Source organism: Vicugna pacos, chromosome 4 (genome assembly GCF_048564905.1).
Source record: "Vicugna pacos chromosome 4, VicPac4, whole genome shotgun sequence".
In the NCBI taxonomy this organism is placed as follows: domain Eukaryota; kingdom Metazoa; phylum Chordata; class Mammalia; order Artiodactyla; family Camelidae; genus Vicugna; species Vicugna pacos.
In genome coordinates this window covers 74763095-74785756 of record NC_132990.1, presented here as the reverse complement: position 1 = coordinate 74785756, position 22662 = coordinate 74763095, and the positions used below count along the sequence as shown (strand labels likewise).

At 57.0% G+C, this 22662-nt stretch overlaps 1 protein-coding gene across 1 annotated transcript in view; it reads right to left on the bottom strand.

Annotated features, from left to right (window-relative positions):
- Nucleotides 1–22662, bottom strand: part of HMCN2 (hemicentin 2) — a 134367-nt gene that overhangs the window by 35118 nt on the left and 76587 nt on the right. Inside the window, exons 44-69 of the mRNA XM_072960292.1 lie at nucleotides 21720–22001; nucleotides 20370–20537; nucleotides 18165–18278; nucleotides 17618–17704; nucleotides 16561–16752; nucleotides 15537–15710; nucleotides 15299–15412; nucleotides 14670–14812; nucleotides 14152–14302; nucleotides 13300–13518; nucleotides 11604–11717; nucleotides 11031–11218; nucleotides 10304–10400; nucleotides 9339–9500; nucleotides 9062–9175; nucleotides 7943–8145; nucleotides 7161–7242; nucleotides 5430–5561; nucleotides 4869–5012; nucleotides 4621–4780; nucleotides 4406–4530; nucleotides 3752–3935; nucleotides 2206–2303; nucleotides 1402–1668; nucleotides 581–753; nucleotides 73–154 (exon numbers count right to left, since the gene is read on the bottom strand). Coding sequence (XP_072816393.1) covers nucleotides 73–154; nucleotides 581–753; nucleotides 1402–1668; nucleotides 2206–2303; nucleotides 3752–3935; nucleotides 4406–4530; nucleotides 4621–4780; nucleotides 4869–5012; nucleotides 5430–5561; nucleotides 7161–7242; nucleotides 7943–8145; nucleotides 9062–9175; nucleotides 9339–9500; nucleotides 10304–10400; nucleotides 11031–11218; nucleotides 11604–11717; nucleotides 13300–13518; nucleotides 14152–14302; nucleotides 14670–14812; nucleotides 15299–15412; nucleotides 15537–15710; nucleotides 16561–16752; nucleotides 17618–17704; nucleotides 18165–18278; nucleotides 20370–20537; nucleotides 21720–22001 — 3969 coding nt within the window. The remainder of the gene's footprint in view (nucleotides 1–72; nucleotides 155–580; nucleotides 754–1401; nucleotides 1669–2205; nucleotides 2304–3751; nucleotides 3936–4405; nucleotides 4531–4620; nucleotides 4781–4868; nucleotides 5013–5429; nucleotides 5562–7160; nucleotides 7243–7942; nucleotides 8146–9061; nucleotides 9176–9338; nucleotides 9501–10303; nucleotides 10401–11030; nucleotides 11219–11603; nucleotides 11718–13299; nucleotides 13519–14151; nucleotides 14303–14669; nucleotides 14813–15298; nucleotides 15413–15536; nucleotides 15711–16560; nucleotides 16753–17617; nucleotides 17705–18164; nucleotides 18279–20369; nucleotides 20538–21719; nucleotides 22002–22662) is intronic.

Genomic DNA, 22662 nt, shown 5'->3' with positions numbered 1-22662 from the left:
CATGAGAGATGGACCCTCCCCTGCGGGTCCCATCCTACCTCCCTCTCCTGGCCCGACGCGGGCACCCCCTACCTTGAACCCTGACCCGGAAGCTCTTCTCGACTTCACCAGCTGGGCTCTGGGCCAGGCAAGTGTACAGCCCAGCATCGTCCACCTGGGGACGGAGCAGGGTGAGCAGCTGCCTCTGGCCTCAGCCTGCCCACCTCCTGATCTGGTTTCCTTCCTATGCCGCTAAAGACCCAGGACTGACTCAGGCCTGCTGAGTCTGCCATCCCGCCTTTCCCATCAACCCCTTCTCCCTCTGGAATATTTCTTCCCTATCATTCTCTCATCCTTGCTTTAGGGCTAGGGCAGAGCCTACCTCCTCCAGGAAGTCCCCTCTGACTGCACCAGCCCTTCTCTGGCCAGGCTAGGTATTTATCTGCAATAGCCAGTTCCAACTAGGAACTCCCGTGGGCATCATCACATCCTCACACCTCACACAAAAGTGGAGCTTGGCCAAACCTTGCAAAGTGCCACCAGGTCCCTCCCCTCCCCTTCCATCCCCAGCTTCATCCCACAGTGGGCAGGGCAGCAGCACCTGCACACCCTCCACCCGGAGCACCCGCCCGGCCCTGTTCAGGGCCTGCCCGTCCTTGTGCCAGGTGATGTTGGGTGTGGGGGTGCCCCGGGCATCACAGAGGAGCTCCAAGAAGGCGTCAGGGGTCAGCAACAGCTCTGCAGGCTGGCCTGAGTCCTCGATGTGGGGTGGATCTGCAAGATACCCCACCCTGGGTCAGCTGTGGAGGCTGTGCCTAGAGCACTGGGGGCTGGGTTCATCCGCCTTCTCCATCAGCCAGATGCTGACAGCTGGGGCCACAAATAGACAGGCGGTGGTCATATTGGAGGGTCCTAAAAATATCAGACCATGGGCCCGCTGCCTGGGACAGTTGTTTGTGCTTTAAAATCAACAAGGATACAGAAAGGTACGTTTATACTACACTGTAGTCTATCAAGTGTGCAGTGGCATGACTTCCCAAAATAAAACCTATATACCCTAAATAAAAATCCTGTATTGCTAAAAACTTCTAACCATCATCTGAGTCTTCAGTGGGTCATAATCTTTTTGCTAATGGAAAGTTTGAAATATTGCACATAATTGACACAAATTTTTCCAACATGGCACAATACTTGCAAAATCTGTGCTTGAGACCTAGGACTCTGCCCCCAGATTTCAGTGACTTTGACCCTGCTTAACAAGGTTTGGGGGACAAGACACAGCAGCCAGGTCAGTGAGACCGGTTCTCTAAGCCCCAAGTCTCCCGCGGTGCTGACCTCACCCACTGTCTCCTCCATCGCCCCTAGAGGCCCACTCTCCCATCCCTGGACCAGAGAAGCTGGTGCTGGGGGCAGGTGACCCACCCATCACTGTCAGCCGGAAATGCCTCCTTGCTTCCCCCGCCTCGCTCACGGCCACGCAGGAGTAGGTCCCCGCATCACCAGCTCCTGCTGTCTCCAGCCGCAGGCCGGGCCCCTGTTCAAGGCTCTGGGGCAACAAGGGCTCCCCATCCTTCATCCACGACACTAGGGGCAGGGGGCTGCCCTGGGCTTCACAGGGGAGGACCACCGGGGAGCCACGGACCACTGCCACGTCAGTTTGGAATTCCACTGGCTCCAGGATGGGGGGCACTGTGCAGGGCAAGAGTGGGCATGAACCATTTTATTCCACGCCAAGTGGTCCTCACCCCTGGACCTTTGCACAGGCTATTACTATTAGCCAGCATACCCTTCTCCTCAACTATTCTTTCTCATCTCTAGTCCTCGGCTTAGATCTCACTTCCTCCAGGAAGCCTTCCCTGAACCCCCAAGGCCAGGTGAGGTGCTCCCATGGCATCCTCTCCTTCCCCTGGCATCACTAGTTGGGGAATTATAATTGTCTCTTTACAAAGCTGTTTCCCCCACTGACCTCTTGGCGTCAGGGATTACCTCTGCTCACTGCCATACCCTGGCACCTGGCAAGGCCCTGGCACACCAGTGTCCAGTGACTACTTGTAAGGTCAATGAATGAGTGAAGGAATGAATCAGAGGCTGTCTCCGTTTGCCCTGCCTTGACACCCCTGAGGGCCAACCCTTGGTTCCACCCAGATGGGCAAAAGGGAGGGGGCAAGGGCCTTTTTTTCATCCCCTGAGACCTAAAGATCTGCATGCCCACCCTCTGCTCTGTACCTTGCACCTGCAAGGTGAAGTTCCTGTCGGCCACACCTGCTGGGCTTGCAGCCACACAGGTGAAGATGCCGGAATCCGCCAGCTGCACCTGGGAAATCCTGAAGCCCTCGAGTGAAAGAGGGAAAAAGCAAGAGAGAGGGAGAAAGAGAGAGAGAGGGAGAGGGAGAGACAGGGAGGGAGAGGGAGAGGCAGCATCAGTGGAAAAGTTCCCTTCCTTTTCCATCCTGTCTCCTAAGCCTTGCCAGCCAGAGGGGCAGCTCTGAAACACACACCTGAACAGGTCCAGCCCCTTCTTAAACCTCTTTCCTGCCTCTCCGGTGCCCCCAGAATAAAGCCCAGTCTCCCATCCGCCGCCCCTGCTGCCTTCTCTGCCCACCTCACTCTGCAGCCAGACTTCCTGCTTCCCAGATTCTGGAAGCCCCACTGCCCCACCCCAGGACAGCCTGCTAGCCCCACCTTCTTCTTCTAAACAATTCCTCTTGGCCTTCAAGACTCACCAGAGTCATCTCCACTCACTGTCTCCACTGCCTGGACCCCCACTTTCTCTCAAACCTCCTTTTGCCCCAACCACTCCTCCTGAGCTGCCCTTGTCCATGTCCCCTGGAAAGTTCTGGAGAAGGATGATGGTGATGGTTGCACACAATGTGAATGTACCTAATGCTACTGAACCGTACACTTAAAAATGGTTAAAATTGTCAATTTTATGTTATGTATATTTTGCCACACACAAAAAAGTTAAGTCACATCATGATTCTTCTCTGCTGAAAACTCTCCCAAGGCTTTCCTTCTCTCCTTAGGAAAATCCAAGCCTTTTGAAGGACTTACGAGGCCCTATGTCATCTGACCTCCCCTCCCCTGACCCCACCCACCAACTCTGCTCCTAGAATACATAGCCACATGCCCACCTCAGGGCCTTTGAACCTGCTCTTCCTGCCTGGAAGCTCTTCCCGGTGGAACCCACTCACCTCCCCTTCTCACTCCAACTCTGCTCAAGTGTCACCTTATCTGAGTGCCTACTGCTGGCCACCCTAAAATAGCACCCTCCACTACCCCCTCCCAACCCTTTACTCTTCACACATATCCCTTGTGACATGTCACTTTTTTTATCTGTTTATTTTCTGCATCCCTCCCTCCCTACAGCTGCAGGAGCAGAGGCTTCATCTTGCTCACTGTTCCATCCCAGTGCCTGGAACTGCACCTGGCAAACAGCAAACACTTCCGAAGGCATAAAGACTTTGTTCAGGCACCTTCTTTCGGGAAGCCTTCCGTGATTTATTCCACCCTGGGCCAGGTTGAGTCAGATGTCATCACCTGGATCTGTGCCCCCTGCCCTGGGCTGTGAAAGCCTGAGGGCAGAGGTCTCCTTCATCTCTGGAGCTCTATTTAGGGGTGAGGTCCTCTCACGTACCCCATCAAAAACCTCAGTACATTTATATTATTTCTACTCTATAAAACATTCAGATGTGTTTTTAAGCCCAAGCTGCCTGAAGAGTGTGTCTAGAGCCTATGATCCGCTGGCTGGCAGGCTGGGGAGCCGCTCCCTTACCTGAGGGTGCGGCCCGAGCCATGGAGGTGGGTGCGCTGGGAGAGCGGGAGGGGCAGGCCGTCCTTGAGCCAGGTCATGTGGATGGGCAGGGAGCCCCGGACGGGGCACATCATGGTTACCAGCTCCCCGGGCCTGCTCACCAGGGTCCCCGCGCCCTCTGCCCCCTGCTCGATGGTGGGAGGCACTGGTGGGTGGGCAGAGAGGAAAAAGGGGGCAGTAAGGGAGTCTGAGGAAGGGAGGTGGGCCTCTCTGAGGGAAGTCCCAGGAGGTGGCACAGATACCTAGACTTTTGTCACAAGTAACCATTATGTGGCAATCATCATATGGTTCTTGGGTCCATATTCACCCCAGGTGAGGATGCAGCCCACTGCTTGGGGACACGGCCTTGCCCCGTGGCTCTCTCCTTCACCCCTGACTTGCCCGCTGTACCCATGGGCTGCCGCGATTGTGCCCCTAGTCTGAGGACTGTCAGAGGCCCAGAGGGGCCAGACTGACCTGGCTCACAGACTGGACGTGGCTGGGGCTTCACTGGGTCTCCCGCATCCGGGCCTCTCACCAGCCTCCAGATGCCCCAGTGGTGGCCCCACGGCAGCCAGGCTGCTGCCGTCCTGGACAGTGGGGCTGCCTGCCTCTCCTCGCCCCTCAGCTGCTCACCCAGCACGTTCACGGTGTGCAGCCTGGCATCCTCCCCAGCTGCGTTTTGGGCCACGCAGGTGTAGGCGCCGGAGTCCGAGGCCCTCAGGCCCTTCAGCACCAGGGAGCTGCCGTCCAGGTAGAACCTGGCATGGGGAGGGTGAGCCAGGAGCAGGTGCGTGAGGGCCTGTAGGCCCTGTGGCCTGGGGTGGGGGAGGGCACAGGCCAGGCCTTACCGGAGGTGGGGGCTCGTGCCCTGGCCCAGCGGGCTACCGTCCTTCAGCCAAGTCACATCGGGTGGTGGCTGCCCGTCAGCCTCACAGTCCAGCCGCACCTGTTGTCCCTCCAGGATGCTGTGCTCCTGTGTGGCACCCGAGCTCTGGATCCGAGGGGCCACTGCGGCAGGGGCTGTGGTGAGGCCTGGGGCAGTGGCTGGGGCTGGCATGGGGGAAGGACACGGGGGTGGCGCAGGGTGCAGACGTACCCAGCACAGCCACCACGAAGTCCTTGCGGGCCTCGGCCTGGGCGTTCTCAGCCACACACGTGTAGGTGCCAGCCTGAGCTGGCTGCAGGTGGCTCAGCTGGAGGCGGCCCCCCCGGGACACCACACCATGTGCCACATTGCTCTCTGTGGGATGGAGGGGCATGCCAGGACTTCACCTGCTCAGACCCAGTGCCCCAAGTGCCACCACGGGGCCCAGACAAAAGTCACGTGACTCCCGGAGAGGGTGCCTGGCCCCCCACACTCACAAGGCTGGAAAGACCCCAGGAACCTCTGAATCACCCACCCCTTTTTTGTGCTCATAGGGAAACTGAGGCCCAGACACGGGCAGGGCCTCTTGCCATCACATCACGGCCCTCCCCAGCCCAGATCCTTCTGATTGTTCTGGTCCTTACAACCGGGCCTTCCCTATTTCCTTCCAGTGGGGACATCTCCCAAGGAACCCCACTCCCTTTAGTGTCCAGGACTTGTTCCTTTTCCTGTTGCCATTTCACTAAATAAAGGAATAGCTGGCACTAAAAAGGTAAGGGCTGGTGTACTCACCAACAGGCATTCTGTCCTTCAGCCAAGTAACAGTAGGTGCGGGGACCCCAGTCACATCACAGCTCAGGACCAGGGGGCTCCCAGCCACCTGGCTCACAGTCTCCGTCTTGGGGTTCTCAAACGTTGGGGGCACTGCAGGAGAGAAGCCAGATTCCTAGAATCCTAAGACTGCCCATCCCCCTGCCCCCAACTTCCCTCCATCAGGCAGATCAGGGATTCCCAAGAAACACTTCCCTGGGGTTGGGAGTTGACATCTTATGCTTTGCCACTGATGGTGATGTGGGTTGTTTTATTCAGAAATATAAGTACAACCAGCAGCTGGCTATTTCAAAACATTTACAAAGCAGAGCCCAGGAGGGTATCGCTTCGCCCAAGGATGGCAAGTACTTGGTACTGCACCAGTAGGCCTTAGCCTATGCCAGACAGACATCACTAATTGATCCCAGCACTCTCTCTTGCTCAGACAGGATGACTTCACGCACCCTAGGCAGCCACTACCAGTGGAACAGAGAAGGCTGTGCTAGGATGAAACATCCTCTCCCTCAGGAAACAGACAGTCTCCCTTTTCCACTGTTCATCAAGGCAGCCATCAGGAGAAGGAGGTATGAGCTTTGAGCAGCAGATCAGGTAGCAATCATTTCCAACACTGGTATTTAATATGGCTTAGGACTGGATTCATCCACTGCCCTCCTGGTGGGGAGGCTACCGGCTTTGCCATCTGTGGCAGATAGCTGAAGTCCCTCCAATCTGTCCTTTCCATCTTGCCCAGCAGTTTTAGCTGAGCACGGGGTCACTCAGGTAGTAACTACATTTCCCAGTCTCCCTTGCAGCCTGCTGTGGCCAGCTGCCTAAGTTCTCACTAATGGGATAGAAGCAGAGGGGACAGATAAAATTTCTGCATCACTCACTTAAAATAAAAGTGCTTGCCCTCTACTGCTGCTCTTTTCTGCTTCATGGGCTGAAACAGGATGCAACATGGACAGGGACAACCCCCAAGGGGATGGGAGATCAATAAGATGGAAGGATCCTGGGTCCCTAAATTGCCACTTGGTAGGTCCAGGGCTACCCTCCAGCCTAGACACAGACCTCTGGGCTTTTGGATGAGAGAGAGAAACTTCCCTCTTACTTGATTCACTGTATTTTGGGGTCTCTTTGTTACACAGCTGAGTCGATATGCTAACAGACACAACATCTGACTCCAAGAAAATCTGGCCAAGCTTTCATCCCTTGCTTCCCTAGGTAGCTCCAAAAGGCTCCTCCTCAACCACAGCTGGAGCCACACCCAATCAAATGCCATCTATGTTCCATCCTTGGGCTGGTGGTGTAGCACCTCAAGGTGGAGATGACATGGCCCCAGGACCCCAAGAGTCTGATCTCTGAGGACTCCCATCCAGTGCCCCCACGCCAGGCACTGCGCCCAGCACTTTATAGACACAGTCATGGCAGTCCATAGACTGAGAGCTTCCTACATGCCTAACGGGCAGGTACTGCTACAGTTCCTTTTACTGAAGATAAATCTGTGGCTCAGAGGGACAAAGTCACTCTACTAAGTCCCACAGAGCAAGTCATGGGCAGAGTCCTATTCAGATCCTGGTCTTTTCAATTCCAAATCTTATGCCCTAAACACTCAGCAACACCTCCTCTTTCTGGCTATTGCCCTTCCCATCCTTGGTGGCCCCATGTGCTGCTAGGGGTCCTGTGGCGATGCTCGCAGGCTGGTCCCCAGCTTACCCTGGACCTTGAGGATGAAGGTCCGCACAGCCTCCCCAGCTGCATTGCTGACTCGACAGCTGTATAAACCTTTATCCGACACCTAGGACAGAGAGGGGGCGTGATAATAGTCAGGGTGCATGTGGCTGGAGTGGGGGCACCTAGAGTTCCCCCCAAACATCTAGGCCCCAGAACCTTCCAGAGCAAGGACTCTCCAAAAATGCTGGGCCTGCCTGGGAAGCCAAAGGGGAGATGAGACCCTCTGGCCTTTTCCAAGAGTCTCGAGATGCAGGAGGACTGATGGAAAGAGAGTGTGCAGATTCCAGAGCCCACCCTCCCCTGAGCCTGGAGGAAAAGGACCCTGGCTGTGGGGATGGAGCTGGGCCAGGGGAGGGGAGCTCCAGGCACATTTTCAGAGAAGCAGCAATTGTTCATCCAGTGAACACTTCTGAGTGTCTAATCCACCTGGGGGTGGGGGGGCATGCAGAACAGACTCCCAGAGAATCGTAATCAGAGGGGTCTGGAGAAGGCTTCCAGATCTTGGGGAAACAGGCAGGACCAGGGCACGGATCTGCTCAAAGTCACTCTGTGAGCCAATGTGGCACCAGATCTGTGGGCCTGTGTTCTTCCCACCTATCCTGCCCCAGAAGCTGCTAATCAGCTTGGGGTGAGGTCCTGCACACTGAGGAGGTGGCAGGCCCCACACACTGACACCCAGCTGCCCACCTCCCCCCAGCTCACCAAAACCAGGAGGCGACATCCCCAGATCCACCCCTGGCCGCCCGCGCCACCAGACGGCTCACCTGGGAGTCCTGGATCTCCAGCCTCTGCCCACCTAGCAGAGCTCGGGTCCGCTGTGCTGGGACCAGGGGCTGCCTGTCCTTGTGCCAGGTCACGGCCGGCTCGGGGAGTGAGTCTGTCTCACAGCTCAGGACGGCCTTGTCCCCGGCCCTCACCACGACCACATCCTGGGGGCTGCTGGGAGCCTGCTTGAAGGTGGGCGGAACTGGGGCAGGAGACGGGCCGAGTGAGGTGCCACGGCCTTTCTGGTGTCCTCCCCGCCCCAGCCCACGGGTTAATGCCTGTGGAGAGACAAGGGTCACACAGTGGACCCCACCCCAGGGACGATCACAGACCCAGGGAACTGGAAGGAGAGATGCCAGGCAGCATGCCAAGGACCTGCTGGGTGGCCTGGGAAAAGCCTGTAGCCCTCTCTGGGCTCAGCCTCCCAGCTGGCCCTCCCAGGCTCTTTCCTACACAGCGCAGGCCCTAGCTGAGTTAGAGGCCTCCGTAAGGGACCGCAGCTCCCACCCCGGCTGTGAGCCCACAGGACCCTATTGTGCATCGGGCGCACAGTAGGTGGACAGGCACAAGTGAATGAACCCGCCCTAGGGCTGGAAAGAAGCCTCCAGGGAGTCCAGGCTTGTGACATCTTGGGCCAGCTCTTCCCCAAGAGGATTCTGAAGACCAGGAGCCCCACACAGCTTCCATGCAGAGAACACTGCGATCGGTCAGGCTTGGGAAGGGCCCTTCCTGGGCCAGCTCCCACCACCGTTCTGCTGTCCCCTCCTCCCCTTCAGAGCTCACTGGGCACCAGGCACTGGGCTAAGCGCTCACACATCATCTAGTCCTTATGCCAACTGTCACCTTACAGATAAAGAGACCCGAGGCTCAGAGAAGGGCATTGATGTGCCCAAGTTCACAGAACAAGTAAGTGCACAGCTGAGTTTCAAACCCAAGTGTGTTCAACTCTAAAAACCAGAATCTGAATCACTGCCCCCCAGACACCATTGCTGCAGAGGGCACAGGTGTCCAGGCTCCCCCAGGGCCAGCTGCCCCTCTCTTGGCTGTGTTGCCCGAGGGATGTGAGGGCAGATTGAAGGAGCAGGGGACAGTGCAGGCGGGGGACGGACAGGACGTACCCAGCACGCTAAGCTGCACCAGCTTCTGGTCTCGGCCAGCGGCATTGAGAGCCTCACACATGTACACCCCGGAGTCCGATGGCTGTGCCCGAGGCAGGTGCAGCGTGTGGGTGCCTGTCGGGGGGAAGCCAGCCCCTGGCGCCAGTGAGCAGGCCCCAGCCCCCAGGCACCAATCCTACAGCCCTCCCAGACTCCCAGTCCTGTCCCAGATTTGAGGGAGCAGCTCTGGCTCCCCAACAGAGCCTCAGAGCTGGGCCACAAGCCTCAGTTTACCCACCAGGCAGGAGGAAGACCTTTTCTCCCAGGGAGAGGCCTTGGCTGTCCTTGTACCATGTGACCTCAGGGCTCGGGTGAGCACGGACATCACAGGGGAGGGAGACACTGCTGTTGAGGATGGCTGTGACCTGCTCCGAGTTTAGACCTGCGATTCGTGGTGGGACTGTCCCCATGGCCACCAGAATAAAGAAAGACACATAAAAATGCATGCTGGCGGGGGGCAGAGAGCCACAGAGGGAAACACAGGGCTTTCACAAGCTCCCACTGCTTACAGAAGCATAACTGCCTTACAGATGAGGACACGGGGGCTCAGAGGTCAGAGAGGGAGAGTCACATTTCCAAAGCCACTCCACTGGTCAGCGGCGGAGCCAGAATAAATATCAGTTTGGGTTTAAGTCCTAGACCCTGAGTGCTCAACACCGTTGTCCCTCCACCGCTGAGGCCACAGCTGCCCCACATCTGAAGGCAGAGCCCATGGCCACTGAGATGCACGTGTCACAAGGAGGCAGAGGTTGAGAGGCTGACTCCAGGGTGGGGAGACCCCCACGGGGTAGCATCTCTGAGTCTGTCTCCATAGGTCAAATCAGGCTAACCTCCTAGCTCTGCTGGCAGGAGTGAGCCCAGGGCAGGTGCTCAGCCCCACGCCAGGTACACAATAAGTGCTCAGTCACAGTGCTGTTAAGGCCTGGGAAGAGCCATTCCTTTGGCAGCATCTGAAGCTGCTTAAAATGATCTGAGGTCGGCCCTCGGTGATGCGGGTCCCCATGTGCTCTCTGTCCCAGGAGACGGCTGGCACCAGGCCGTGATCCCTGAACTCCGAGTGCAGGCCCACAGCCCAGGACATGGGGAGGACCGAGCTGCTGTGTCTGCCTGCATGCATCCCCCACGGGGCAGGCCGGGCAGACCCAGAGCACCAGCCCCTCCTCACAGGGCTCCCCCAGGAGCTGCCTGCTCAGCCCAGCTCACCTTGTACCCTGAGGGTGAACAGCTTCTCCGCGGAGCCCGCCGGGTTCTCGGCCACGCACATGTAGCTGGCGGCGTCAGCCACCTCCGCCGTGGAAACCTGTGGGCGCACGTCCCCCAGCCCGATGGCTTTGGGCCCCCCAGGAATTATTGTGAGGGCTCCCTCCCACCCAGCCCAGGCACGGCAGACACCAGGAGGAGCCCCCTCAGAAGACCCCCTTCGTCCACATGAAGCAGTACTTGTGGGCTCCACCCCACATCCATCTAGGGCTCTCTGTGACATCTGGGCAGGAAGTGAGGCTAACTCCCTGGAGCGAACCAGATGATGACAAGGCTCCGCGCCCACCTCCCCCAGCCCCAAGGAGGGCTGCTGGGCCCCAGGGGTCCCGTGCAGCTGTGTCTGGAGACTGGGTAGCCAAGGTGCTGCCTGGGGTCCTAGGTGCTGGGCATGGTCTGTACGCATCGGATGGCATTCCCATGGAAAGCTGCCCTGTGCCGCACTGGGCTCCAGGTGTGCAAGCCTGTGGGTCCCTCTCAGGTGCTATGTGCAGCCCAGTAAGGCTCCTCACGTATGATTTTTCGGTGGGCTGAGTTGAATCCCAGGGGCTCCAACATGGTTTCAGGCAAAGAGCTTAACTGAGCACCGGTAATGGCAGCTCCTTGGTCCCCAGACAAGCAGTACTGAGTCACAGCAGCTGCTGACTTTAGCCCGAGCGGGGGCCGTCCTGACCTGCAAGACTTGCCCATCCTCCAGGACCTGCAGCCGTGGGCTTGGGGAAAAAGGCAGCCCATTCTGGAGCCACGAGATGGTGGGCACAGGGTTGCCCAGGGCTGGGCACTGCAGGCTGATGGTGCTGCTGGCATTGACAGTCACCTCCTCCACCAGCTCCTCCGTGTCACCCAGGATCACAGGTGGGGCTGGGGTTGGGGAGAGGAGGGTGAGGAGCGGGTAGCCTCCCTGGGAAAGGTACCTTGGTTGGGGGCAGCATTTGGTGCCACGCACTGGCTGGGGCTCCTGCCCACCAAACCCTCCCAGGCCCTGATGCAGCTAAGGAATCTGGGGCACAGAGAGGGTTGTGGTTTTGCTCAAGGTCACACAGCTAAGCAGCAGCACACCTAAAATTTGAACCCAGTCCCATCTGGTTTCAGAGCCCAAGCTCATAGCGCCTCCTACATCACGTACATCTGAATATAGGAGGACTGCACATGGTCTCTACCTCTACCCTCTTTGGGAGGGAGACCCCCAGGGGGCCTGCACACCTGAGACCCAGGCCCCCTCCCGCCCCCAGGCTGGGTCACTCACTCAACACCAGCAGCTCGTAGTGCAGCCAGTCCTCGCCCACCTCGTTGGAGGCCTTGCATGAGTACCTCCCGGCATCCTCTGCACGGACCAGGGGGATCTGCAGGACTCGGCCCCCTGGGGGGACATGGGGACAGCGGCCTGAGCAAGGGCAAGGAAACCCGCTCTTTCCCCTGGAGGAGACCTGGGAAACATCAGTGCGCCCACCTCCACCCCACCTGTGAAATGCACAGGATCGCCTGCTCAGCCCAGGTCACGGGGCGAGGGGATCAAATAAAGCACAGGAACGGCTTGTGCTGTGTCAGGCCCTGGGCCAAGCATTTCCGTGGCCTCTGACTCTGTGTGCTCTTACTACTCCCATCTTACAGATGGAAAAACAGAGGCTTCCTAAGAGTGCCCGGCAGTGCCGAGCCCAGCTCCTCAATGAAGGCAGAGGGAAGGGGCAGAGAGCTGGGCGAACATCCAGGCAGAGGCTCTTAGGAGGCTGTGGTGGTTGCGGGTGGGGGGCATCACCTGGGACCCTCTGTGATGCCAGGCTAGGGCTAGACTCTGGCATCGGGGGGACTGTAGCTGGTCTCTAGCTGGGGCCAGGCCAGGGTCACTGTGTGTTCAGGATTCTGGGTTGGGAGACTGCTGACCCAGGCTGTGGCGGGCTTGTGACCAGAGTTAGAACCAGGGACTCATTATGTGCAGAGCCAGGGGACAGTAGCCAGGCCTGGGGAGGCCGTGGCCATGGCCTGGCGGGAGGCAGGGGCGTCACTCCATATATGAGGTTAATCTATGATCAGGCCAGAACTAAGATCAGCTGTAACCACAACCCCTATGTGCCCAGGATTAGGGGTCAGTGGCCAGGGTCAGAGGTCAACAGTGGGATTGGAGAGATCAGTATGTGACTGAGCTCACTGTGTGCCCAGGTCAGAGAGCAGCAGCTGGGGGAAGGGGTCAACGACAGCTTTCCGTAAGTGTTGCCTCTCCCAGACCTCCAAGAGGCCGCCTTTTCTTTTTGCCCCATTCATCCGAGGCAACACATCATGTGCATCCTAGGCCAGGGGACCACCCAGTCCTGGCTCTGTGCCTAGAATACCTCCCATTTCTGGCCCCCCAGAGGGCTGGGCAGCAGCCCAGGGAAGCCAGGAACTTCTAAGCTTCACCCCCGGAAACTTTTAATTCAAAACCATTCACAAAAAACCATTCTAAAATAAAATGGTTGTTTAAAGAAAAATTAAATAATCTTAAATAAACAAATACATAAAGTAATAAAAAAATTTAAAAGGTCATACGAACAATGAGCTTGGGTCCTGAGTGGTCATCAAAGCCCAGTGAGAGTGTCTTCAGTGTTTGGGGGTCATGAGATCTTAATAAAGGAACTGGCCCCTCTCCAGAGACAGGGGCCAGGACATATCAGATCTTGAAGCCCAGAGGTGGACACGGCCCAGATGAGAACCTCTGTTCTAAAAATCAGAGGCACAAGGGGACCCTATTCTTGCCTTTAAACTGGGAAAGAACTTCTAGCTCTTGTTTACAAAAGGCAGCTAAGGTCCAGAGTGGTCACGTGCCCTACCGGGGGTCACACAGCAAGCAGCACACTGGAGAGCTCAGAGGACTTGCAGAAAGGCAGTCAAGGAGGCCAGCTCTGATGAGGGTGTGACCCTGGTGCCTGCCTGCAAACGTCCCGCTTCTCTGTGCAGCCCTGGCCTACCTTGCAGAACAGACACCCCATCCGTGGCCGAGAGGGGCTGGTCCTCCCTGTACCAGGTGAGCGCCGGGGGTGGGACCGCATTGGTGTCGCAGTTCAGGTAGGCGGGGCTGTTCTCCACGAACTCCCGGTATTCCGTCACCCCACCCCGGGCCTCTTCCTGCCGGGACAGGGTCTCAAAGTCTGCACTGGCGTCTCCCACCTTCTGGAACATAGGGGGCACTGGGGAGGGGGCGACAAAGCCATTAGGACACACAGCTGAGGGATGGGGATGCACCCCTGCTCAAAGAAACAGCCCCTTCCCAACCTCCCGTAGTTGCAGAAATCCCACCATCTGAGCCAATCCCTTTGGTTAAGGCAGGTTTTAAATTTACTCACTCCTTCAGCCAGTGTTTACTGAGCAACTACTATGTGGGCTCTAGGATAAAGTTCCTCCCTCTGGAGCTCACATCTAACCGACTCATTCTCGGGACACACTGATAGATTTCAGGGGAGGAAGCCAGATAGTAAGTGTTAGCCAGTGTGTGCCTTGGAGCACAGAAGCACTCAGTCATCAGCTTTTAGAACTGGAGGGGGTCCTCAAGGCCACCTGGTTTGATCAGGCACATTTCACAAAGGTAAAATGAAGACCCAGGGGGACAGTGATGTCCCCAGTCTCGAAGTGAAAGAGCCCAGGCCTAGGGTCTGGGTGTCAGACATGCTGGACAGCAATGAGGCAGGGGACGGGTGCCCCAGAACAGAGCCCTGCAAGGCCACCCCAGAAGCACTGACACCCCTCACCCCAAGTTGTGCCACTGCCTACCCGGCCCCGCCTCCTCCCACTGGCCCACGCCCCACCGCGGGGCCCCCACACACCCTGGATGAGCACGTTGAAGTCCTGGTCGTCCTCGCCAGCCACATTGGTGGCCACGCACAGGTATCGCCCTGAATCCGAGACCTGCGTGGGCTGGATCTGGAGAAGCCGCCCTTCGCCAAGTATGCGGACACGCTGGGTGGGAGTCATGGGCTGGGGGTGGAAAGAGGGGAAACAGAGGTCAGAAATGAGGGGCCAAAAGCACCCGACAAGTGTACTTAGATTTTCACACAATTTTTAAAATACAACATAAAGTGATAGGAACACCCTGACACTCCTGTAACCCCAAATCTGTGTAACGTAAGAATTGGAGAACTCAGTGGGTGAATGTAGAGTTTAATGTTTGTGAGCCTTGCTTCCTATGAAAAGCTGGATTTCTTATTAAAACACAGAGGGTGGGGCAGGGTCCAGGTGAGCTCTGGAATCATTCAGTGCTCTAACTGCCTTTTCTGGAAGGTTCCAAGCAGATGAGGGGGACCCAGGCTAAGAGCCTGAGGCCGCCAGGGGGCGCCAAGCTCACCTGTCCATCCTTGTACCAGCTGATGGTAGGCGGGGGCACGGCCCAGCACTCGCACTCCAGGGTCAAGGTACTGTTGACCTTGGTCTTCACTTCCTTCATGCCGACCTCCCCCAAGGGGTCATCTTTGGAGATGGAAGGGGGGACTGAAAAGGACAAGGGAGCCTGAGAAGCAGGCCTGGAGAAGAGGTGCTGAGACCCCGCTCTCCCCCTGGTCCCAGGCCCGTCCCAGAAACGGGGTGAGGGGGGCTGGGTCCTGAGAGCAGAGGAACAGGGACCCTGGAAACCCACCTGTTCCTGGGGAGAGATGGGTACGGAACAGGGCAGGTCTGAGGCAGGGGAATTTTGGGGGTGACCTCAGGGGGCCCTCCTGGGGGTACCAAGTCTCAAGTTATGGGGCCTCTGGTCACACAGAAAGAAGCCAGGACCGGTGTGGGTCTGGGCATCCACGTGGCCCAAGTCCTAACTCACTGGTTCCCTCCTCCTCTGTCCCTGGCCCTTAAATGACTGAGCCGGCCCTGGCTGTCCAGTGACCACCAGAAGAGACAAGCCACATGAAAGTGCCTGGGGTGCCCATGTTCCCCGGGCAGTCTCCTGCCCACCGGCTGGCACCCGGGAGGGTCCCGACTCACTGAGGACTTCCACATGATAGTTCTTCATGGCTTCCCCAAGCTCGTTGGTGACCACGCAGGCGTACTGGCCTGCATCTTCCTTCTGGGCATTCAGGATCTGCAGCCCATGAGTGCCTGCTTGGGGGGAGGCAGCGGCCAGGGTCACCCCCAGGCATTAACCGAGGCTCCCTTGCTCTGACCCAGCCCCATGACGGCCCCTTGCCCCCTCGCTCCCCGCCAACCCCCTCAAGGGCATCACCTGGGAGCAGCTGGATGTTGTTAGAGGCCTCAAACGGGGCCCCATCCTTCATCCAGGTGATGGTGGGGGAGGGAAAGGCCAGCGCCTCGCAGATCAGAGAGATGGGGTTGTGGATGGTTACAGTCACCTCCTCATCCGCACTGTCCTCCGTCACTCCCAGGATGGTGGGAGCCACTGTGGTGGCGCAGGGAGTGCTCATTAGTGATCTCCAACCCTGGGCCCCAGGGTCCAGGAAAGTCTCGGACCCTGGTACTTCCCTTCCGTGCTTTTGCTGTTCACATTACACAGACTGGAAACCGGGCCCAGAGGAACCATGCGCTCTGTGGCCAGTCTTGAATTCAGGCCTGGGTGACCCAGAGCTCTCCGCCACTAGGCAGCACCACAGCGGGAGCTGGACACCTTCCTGCCTCAATCGCCTGTGGAGTCTCTTAACATTCAGCTGGCTGCTAATTTAAGCAGAGCCTTCTCAATCCTGTTTGTGGTTCCAATTTGTACCAGTCTCTGAGCAGACGTGGGGGTGGATAGAGTTTTGCTCCCTGCTGAGAAAACTCCACTTTCGTTGGTCCCCAAATTTCTTCTGTCAGCCCCTGCTGGGGACCTACCTTTTTACCAACATCATTTTTAGAAACAGATTTTTACCCAACAGTCTGTGTCCCTCCCATCTTCTAGATCCCTGTTTCTCGTGACGAGACCACTCATGTTGACTGCCCTTGGGAGGCTGATGGCCTGAGTGTGAACTGCCACCCTGGGGCCTGGGATCTTGTCACCTCTCCAACCCTCAGGGCTTCATCAGTGACACGGGGACCAGCACATCTCCCAGCTCCTAGGGCTGTTGTAAAGATTCAGCTAGTCAGGCCTGTCCAGATGCCTGGCCCGTGGTGGATGTTCAGCTAATTACATTATTTTTGCTGTTGAAGTGGGAGGAAAAAACAGCGTTTTGTGGGAAGCTGTCTGTAAGGAGCTGGTCACCTTGGTCCTCCCTCCCGCTGGCACCTAGCATGGCCAGAAGATGCCCACCACTTACCCAGGACGCTAAGCTGGAAGTGTTTGGTCTTCTCCCCGACGGCATTGGCTGCAATGCAGGAGTAATGGCCTGCACTAGACAGGTTGGCCTGGAGGACCTGCAGGAGGGCTCCATCTGGAGAAATGCGGTGGGCATCTCCACCAGCCAGGGGCCGGCCATCTTTGAACCACGTGACTCTGGGCTGTGGGTGGCCTGTGTGCACAGGGGAAAGGCAGGTGAGACAATTCAGTAGGTTTTGACCAGGTCAGCTGAGAGGTCAGAGGCTGCTCCAAGATGGGACAGGGGACATTGATTCTCCATCAGAGGCCCACGCAGCAGGGCAAGACACAGAAGCAGCCACCAAGTGTGGTGCAGGCCCTTTCCGATGTGGTTCGATTGCCTTTTCCTTACCCAGGTTGTGGGCCAAGATGGCTTGGTACAGACAGACAAGACAGGAAGGCAAGTTATTTCTTCCATTCAGCCATCCATTTACCCAACCCACCCCATCCATCCATCCATCCGTTCCCCTACCACTTCATCCATCCATTCATCCATCCACTCACCACACCCCTAGCCATCCATCCTTTTATCCATCCAACCATATACACATATACCCACTCCCCTGTCCATCCATCCATCCATCCATCTCTTCCAGCCCACAAGCCTACTCTAGAAGCCTACTCTGTTGGGCACTGGCGATACCAGGGTGACAAGGTAGCCCTTAGGTCCTCAAGGAGCCTCCCTGGGGTACACAGATGTCACAGGACTCTATGTTCCAGTGTAGTCAGTGCTGGGATGGGGGAGCACTGGGACCTGTGAGAGCCCATGGACCCAAGGGGTCAGCCAAGAACGCCCTGTGGAGGGTCGTGGAAGCTGAGATCTATAATCAGGTGAGGAGTTGGGAAGAGTGCCTGGGGTAGAAGCACAGAGAGAGCAAAGATGAGTGGGACATGGTGCCAAGTCCAAGATGTAGAGGGACCCTCCGTGGGGAGCAGGAGGGCCGGAGGCAGGGAGCCCAGATCTCCAAGGTCCCCCTCTTTCCACAGCTGCCTTCCTCCCGCTTCTGCCAGTCCCTCACCTGTGGTGTTGCACGTCAGGAGGGCCGTCTGCCCCTCGGGCACCTTGATTGCCTCCTCCACGTCCTCGTTCTTGATACTGGGAGGAACTGGGAGAGGCAGAAAGACAGACAGTTACTGACCAGGGTTGGCCCACTCAGGCTGAACAACAACAGAGCAGGAAGCTAAGAGCCCATGGTATCTCTTCTGCCTCCCCATCCCCTCATACCTGCTGCTGGGGAGTGAGTTTAATAAGCATTTGCTACTGGCTGAGAGAGGTACCACTGCTCCTGGGAGAAGGCCCGAGCACAGGAAGATAGCTGGAGGGTACTGAAAACTCCTTGCCTCTTTCATTTTGGGTTAGTCCTGGCTATTCCTGGAAAGTTCTATGGCAGCCTCAGAAAAGAGGTTGCTGATGAGGCAAAGAAAACAAGGCTTGGCCTCTCCCTCCTGCCTGTGCCAGGCCCCCCGCTACAGCATGAGCCCTCAGTCCGGGGCCCCAACCCTAGAGGCTCCCAGGCAGGAGGGGATGGATTCCTGGGTGTCCACGAGAACAGGGCTGTGACATACCCAGGACCTCCACGCTGAAGTTCCTCCGCGCCTCCCCAGCCTCATTGCTTGCCAGGCACGAGTAGAGGCCTCTGTCTTGCTCCTGTGCCTGGGTCATTTTCAGCATCCAGCCACCTGGGAGGGAGGAAGGTGGGTCCCGGGCACAGCTATGAGTAGCCTTCTGTCCCAAGCTGGGCCCAGGCTGCCCACCAAGAAGAGGAGCATTCCAGGCATTATATTTAGATGTGTATGTGTCTGCCATCCACAGTGTTCCATTCTTCAAATAGGGAAACTGAGGCCCAGGAGGATAAACAGATGGATGGAGCCTCCTGGACATGAGACCTACACCAGCATAAGCTCGAGGACCCTGTTCTAGTAAGAAGGGTCGTCACCTGGCTACCTCCAGTTCTGTGGGTTGGCTGGGGCTAGAAGGACAGCAGTGTGGTCCTGGCTCAGATCAGAACCCCCACTCTATTCTGATGGACCTGGTAAAAGGCTGCCTTCTCCCAAAGACCTCTCAGAGGTGAACCAGCTCCTCTCAGAGGAACCCACAGATCCCCTAAGAGCAGCCCGAGGAGGGCAGGTACACAGGACATGTATCATCACTGCTATTCCTGCACCCAGGGCAGACATCACTAATTGATCGCCACTCTCCTTTCTGCTGGGCCCAGATGCAGTCTCTGAATTCATACCATCACAATGAATCTGACAGCCTCGACCAAGTGCTCAGAAGTGGTGCACAAGGGAAACTTATTTGCCACCCCAGCTTTGGCTGTGTGGAACAATGGATGGGTCCTTGAAGCTGAGCTTCAGTGGGCCTAGGGGTCCCTGCAAGATTCTGATGGGATACTGTTTCTTGGCCTCCCCATTTGTATTCCAGCAAGGATTTCCGGTCAAGACGGCAGAGTGGTAGGACCACGAGCTCACCTCCCCTCGCGGCTACAACAAAACCACAACTAACTGCTAAACCACCACCAAAAATAAAAAGACTGGAACCTAGCAAAAAAAGATCTTCTTCAACTGGAAACATAAAGAGGGAACCACAGCGGGATGGTGGGGGGGGTGCCTGTGATATATCGGGCCCCGTCCCCCTCCGAGTGGGTGACCCACAAGCTGAAGAATAATTAAGTCGCAGAGGCCCTCCCACAGGAGTGGGAGCTCTGAGCCCCACGTCAGGCTCCCCAGCCCAGGGCTCTGGCACTGGAAGGAGGAGGAGACCACAGGACATCTGGTTTTGAAGGCCGGTGAGGCTTAGCTCCCGGACCCCCATGGCCCTGGGAGAAACAGACTTCATTCTCTTGGGAAGCGTACACAGAATCTCACGAGCACCAGGTCTGAGGGCAGAGGCAGTGATTTCATAGGAACTTGGGCCAGACCTGCCTGTTGGTTTTGGAGGGTCTCCTGACAACACGGGGGACAGCTGTGGCTCACCAGGGGACATAAAAGCTGGTGGCAAACATTCCTGTAGTGTTAATCTACGAGAGCTTTCCTGGAGCCTGACATCTTGATCGGATCATTAGCACCAAGACAGCCTGTAGGCTTAAGGGCTGGAAGCCTCAGGCCAAACAACAGACAGGGTAGGAACCCAGCCCCACGTCTGCAGACTTCCTGAGCCACCAAGGCCTCTAGACACAGCCTGCCCACCAGAGGTCCAGGACAAAGCTTCACCCAGCAGTGAGTGGGAACCAGCTCCTGCCAGGAAACCTGCACAGGCCTCTAGTCCAGCCTCATCCACCAGGGGGCAGATACCAGAAATAAGAGAACAACAATCCCAAAGCCTGTAGAAAGAATCCACACACACAGGCCAGACTCTACACTGTATTTCAGCAAGGACCATCACAGACCAACTTTGTGAGGAAGATGAATATTCAGAGGAGAAAGTGCTTAGATCAGCATTTCCAAAAGTTTGTTACAGCGCTATGGGATGTTACCTAAGCGCCAGGAGAATCTTTGCTGCAGGACTTATCAGAACCTTGACTGTACAAAACGTCACCATGAATCTCCAGGAGAGCAGAGCAGAGAGCCTTCTCCAAACTTATTTAAATCCAGTTTTTTTTTTCTCTTAGAGTACATCAACCAACCAGTGTTTTGGGGTGCACTCTTGGAGGACCAACAGCTGAAATGGTTATCCCAACCAAGCAGCTCAGGATGAGAGGTCATGGGAACGTGATGGACAGAAGCAGAGGGCCAGACCTGATACCCAGATACTCCCGACTGGCACCTTACCTGCCAAGAGGTAGGTGTCCTCCCCAGCACTGATGGGCTCCTCCCCTCGGAACCAGCGGACCCCTGGGGGTGGGATGCCTGTGGCTTCACAGAGCAGCGTCAAGGGGCTGTGCAAGGCAGCAGTGACGTTGGTCAGTGGGTCCAAGTCACCGATGAGCTCTGGGGGCACTGGACACAGAAGAGGAGCCACATTCAGGATGCAGACAGTGGGGCTGGATGCTCCTTCCCCACACCCCCACCAGCACCCTCTCCCAGGACCCCCACCCCTCAGCTGCGGGAGTCTGAGCAGCAGAAGCGACAAGATCAGAGCTGCTCCTGCTGAAAGGGGAGAGTGGTGGCCACAGGCTGGGCTTTGGTGTAGGACTTGGGCCTCAGTCTCCCTGACCCCTCAGAGGGACACCTAGAACATTCAACAAGAACACGTGTGAAGTGCTAAGCACAACACAGTGCTTGAAGACTGAGCAAATGATACTGGCATTAGAGTAAAGGAGAATACAGGTGGGTCCCTAAATGCACACAGCAGAGTTCCATTCAAAAAGGAAGCCACGCTCCAGCGGGCATGGATAAGTGGACGAGGCTGGGGGTCCCAGCAATGCCAGAGGCATGATGAGCGGGGCCTCCTGGCGGGGAGGGTATAGCGGTAGAGCACATGCTTAGCACACATGAGGTCCTGGGTTCAATCCCCAGTACCTCCTCCAAATATAAATAAATCAATCAAATTACCTCCCCCTCATTAAAAAAAAAGAGAGAGGGGGGCCTCCTTAAAGAATCCCTGTGCACCTCTCCCTCCTTATCTCTTCCCACTCTCTGCCTCCACCCTGAGGTCTGCAGTAGGAGCTCAATAAAAGATTGGGATCATGAGGCTGTTCTGGCCACTGTGGATGTGCTCCAGGCCTCCGCAGACTCTGTTCCCTCTGCTTGGCACTCTTTCTCTCACCCTACCACTCGATTAACTCCTCCTCAGCTTTCACATTTCAGCTAAAAGGTCACCTCCTACAGGAAGCTGCCCTGATTTCCCAGGACAGTGTTCAGGGTCTGATCTCTCCCAGACCCCCAAATTCCTCCATCACATATGAATCATGCAGGACAAAGATTGCCCAGAACAGGGTAGGGGAACAGTAAACAAGGGAGGGAGAGAGGAATGGAAGTGAGGGCTACTTGGAGCCAGTCCTGACTTTGAGAGCAGTGTTTGCAGCTTCCCCCAACAGCAGCCCACACCAGAGGTCTGACTCCTGGCAGAACAAGGGGTGGCCCCAGGAGCACAGCTGGAAGGCTATGCCTACAGACAGGCAGCCTTGCCTCTCGAGTCCAGCCCCTTCCTGCCCTCCTCCAGCTGCTGCCAGTCCTCACCCAGCACAGAGAGCGCAAACCTCCTCTCGGCCCTCCCGGCCACGTTCTCAGCCACACAGCTGTAGTGCCCAGCGTGGGCAGCCTGCACCCGCTCCACGTGCAGCCTCTGCCCCTGGTCCTGCAGCCTCAGGCCAGGCTCGGCCCCTGCCGGCTGGCCGGCCCGCTCCCACGTCACCCTGGGTGGTGGTTTCCCTGTGGCGTTGCATTCCAGGGTGGCCTCCTCATCCTGGACCACGGAGACCTGTGTGTGGGGTTCCTGGGCGCCTATAATCTGAGGGGGAACTGGGATGCGGAGAAGGCACGTCAGGGAAAGCTGGCCGCTGGGCACCAAGAACTCCCCACTTGCCAGGCTCTGGGCTCGCCTCCTTTGGCCTATCGTCCCCCTGCCCCTTGCTGGCTGTGTGACCTCAGCCAGGTGACCTCACCTCTCCGGGCCTCCACTTTGCATCTCTGTAATGGGGTACCCTGGGAATCACCTCGGGCCTGCTGTTCAGACAACGAGCTCACAGCACAGCCCTTAAGATCTGGGAGGGCTTTTCTGCCTCAGAAACCAGAGGCTTCCCGGAGCTAGAGGTCGGGGGGAGGGATTGTTCCTCAAGGGGGGTCTCCCCAAGACGCGGAGCAGCGCCTTTCTTGGTTTTATTTTCTAGAAGGATTTTTACAAGGCTGAGAGATTTAATTTCATCACTGCAGGACAAGCAGATGGAGATGCAGGTTTCTATTATACAGAAGAGTTCATATAAATTTTACATTCTTTTAGTTTCCAACTGTCTCAAGCTGTGTTTTTTTTCTTGGGGGCCGCTGGGAGCTGCCCGATCTCTCATGCTGAGGGCAGGAGCTGTAAGAAGCTGACCAGGAGGGACAGTCAAAATGCCAGTAGTCTCAGGGCTCTCATCATTCCTGTCCTTGTCTCTGCTTGGGTTCTGGGGGTGAGGGCTGCCCT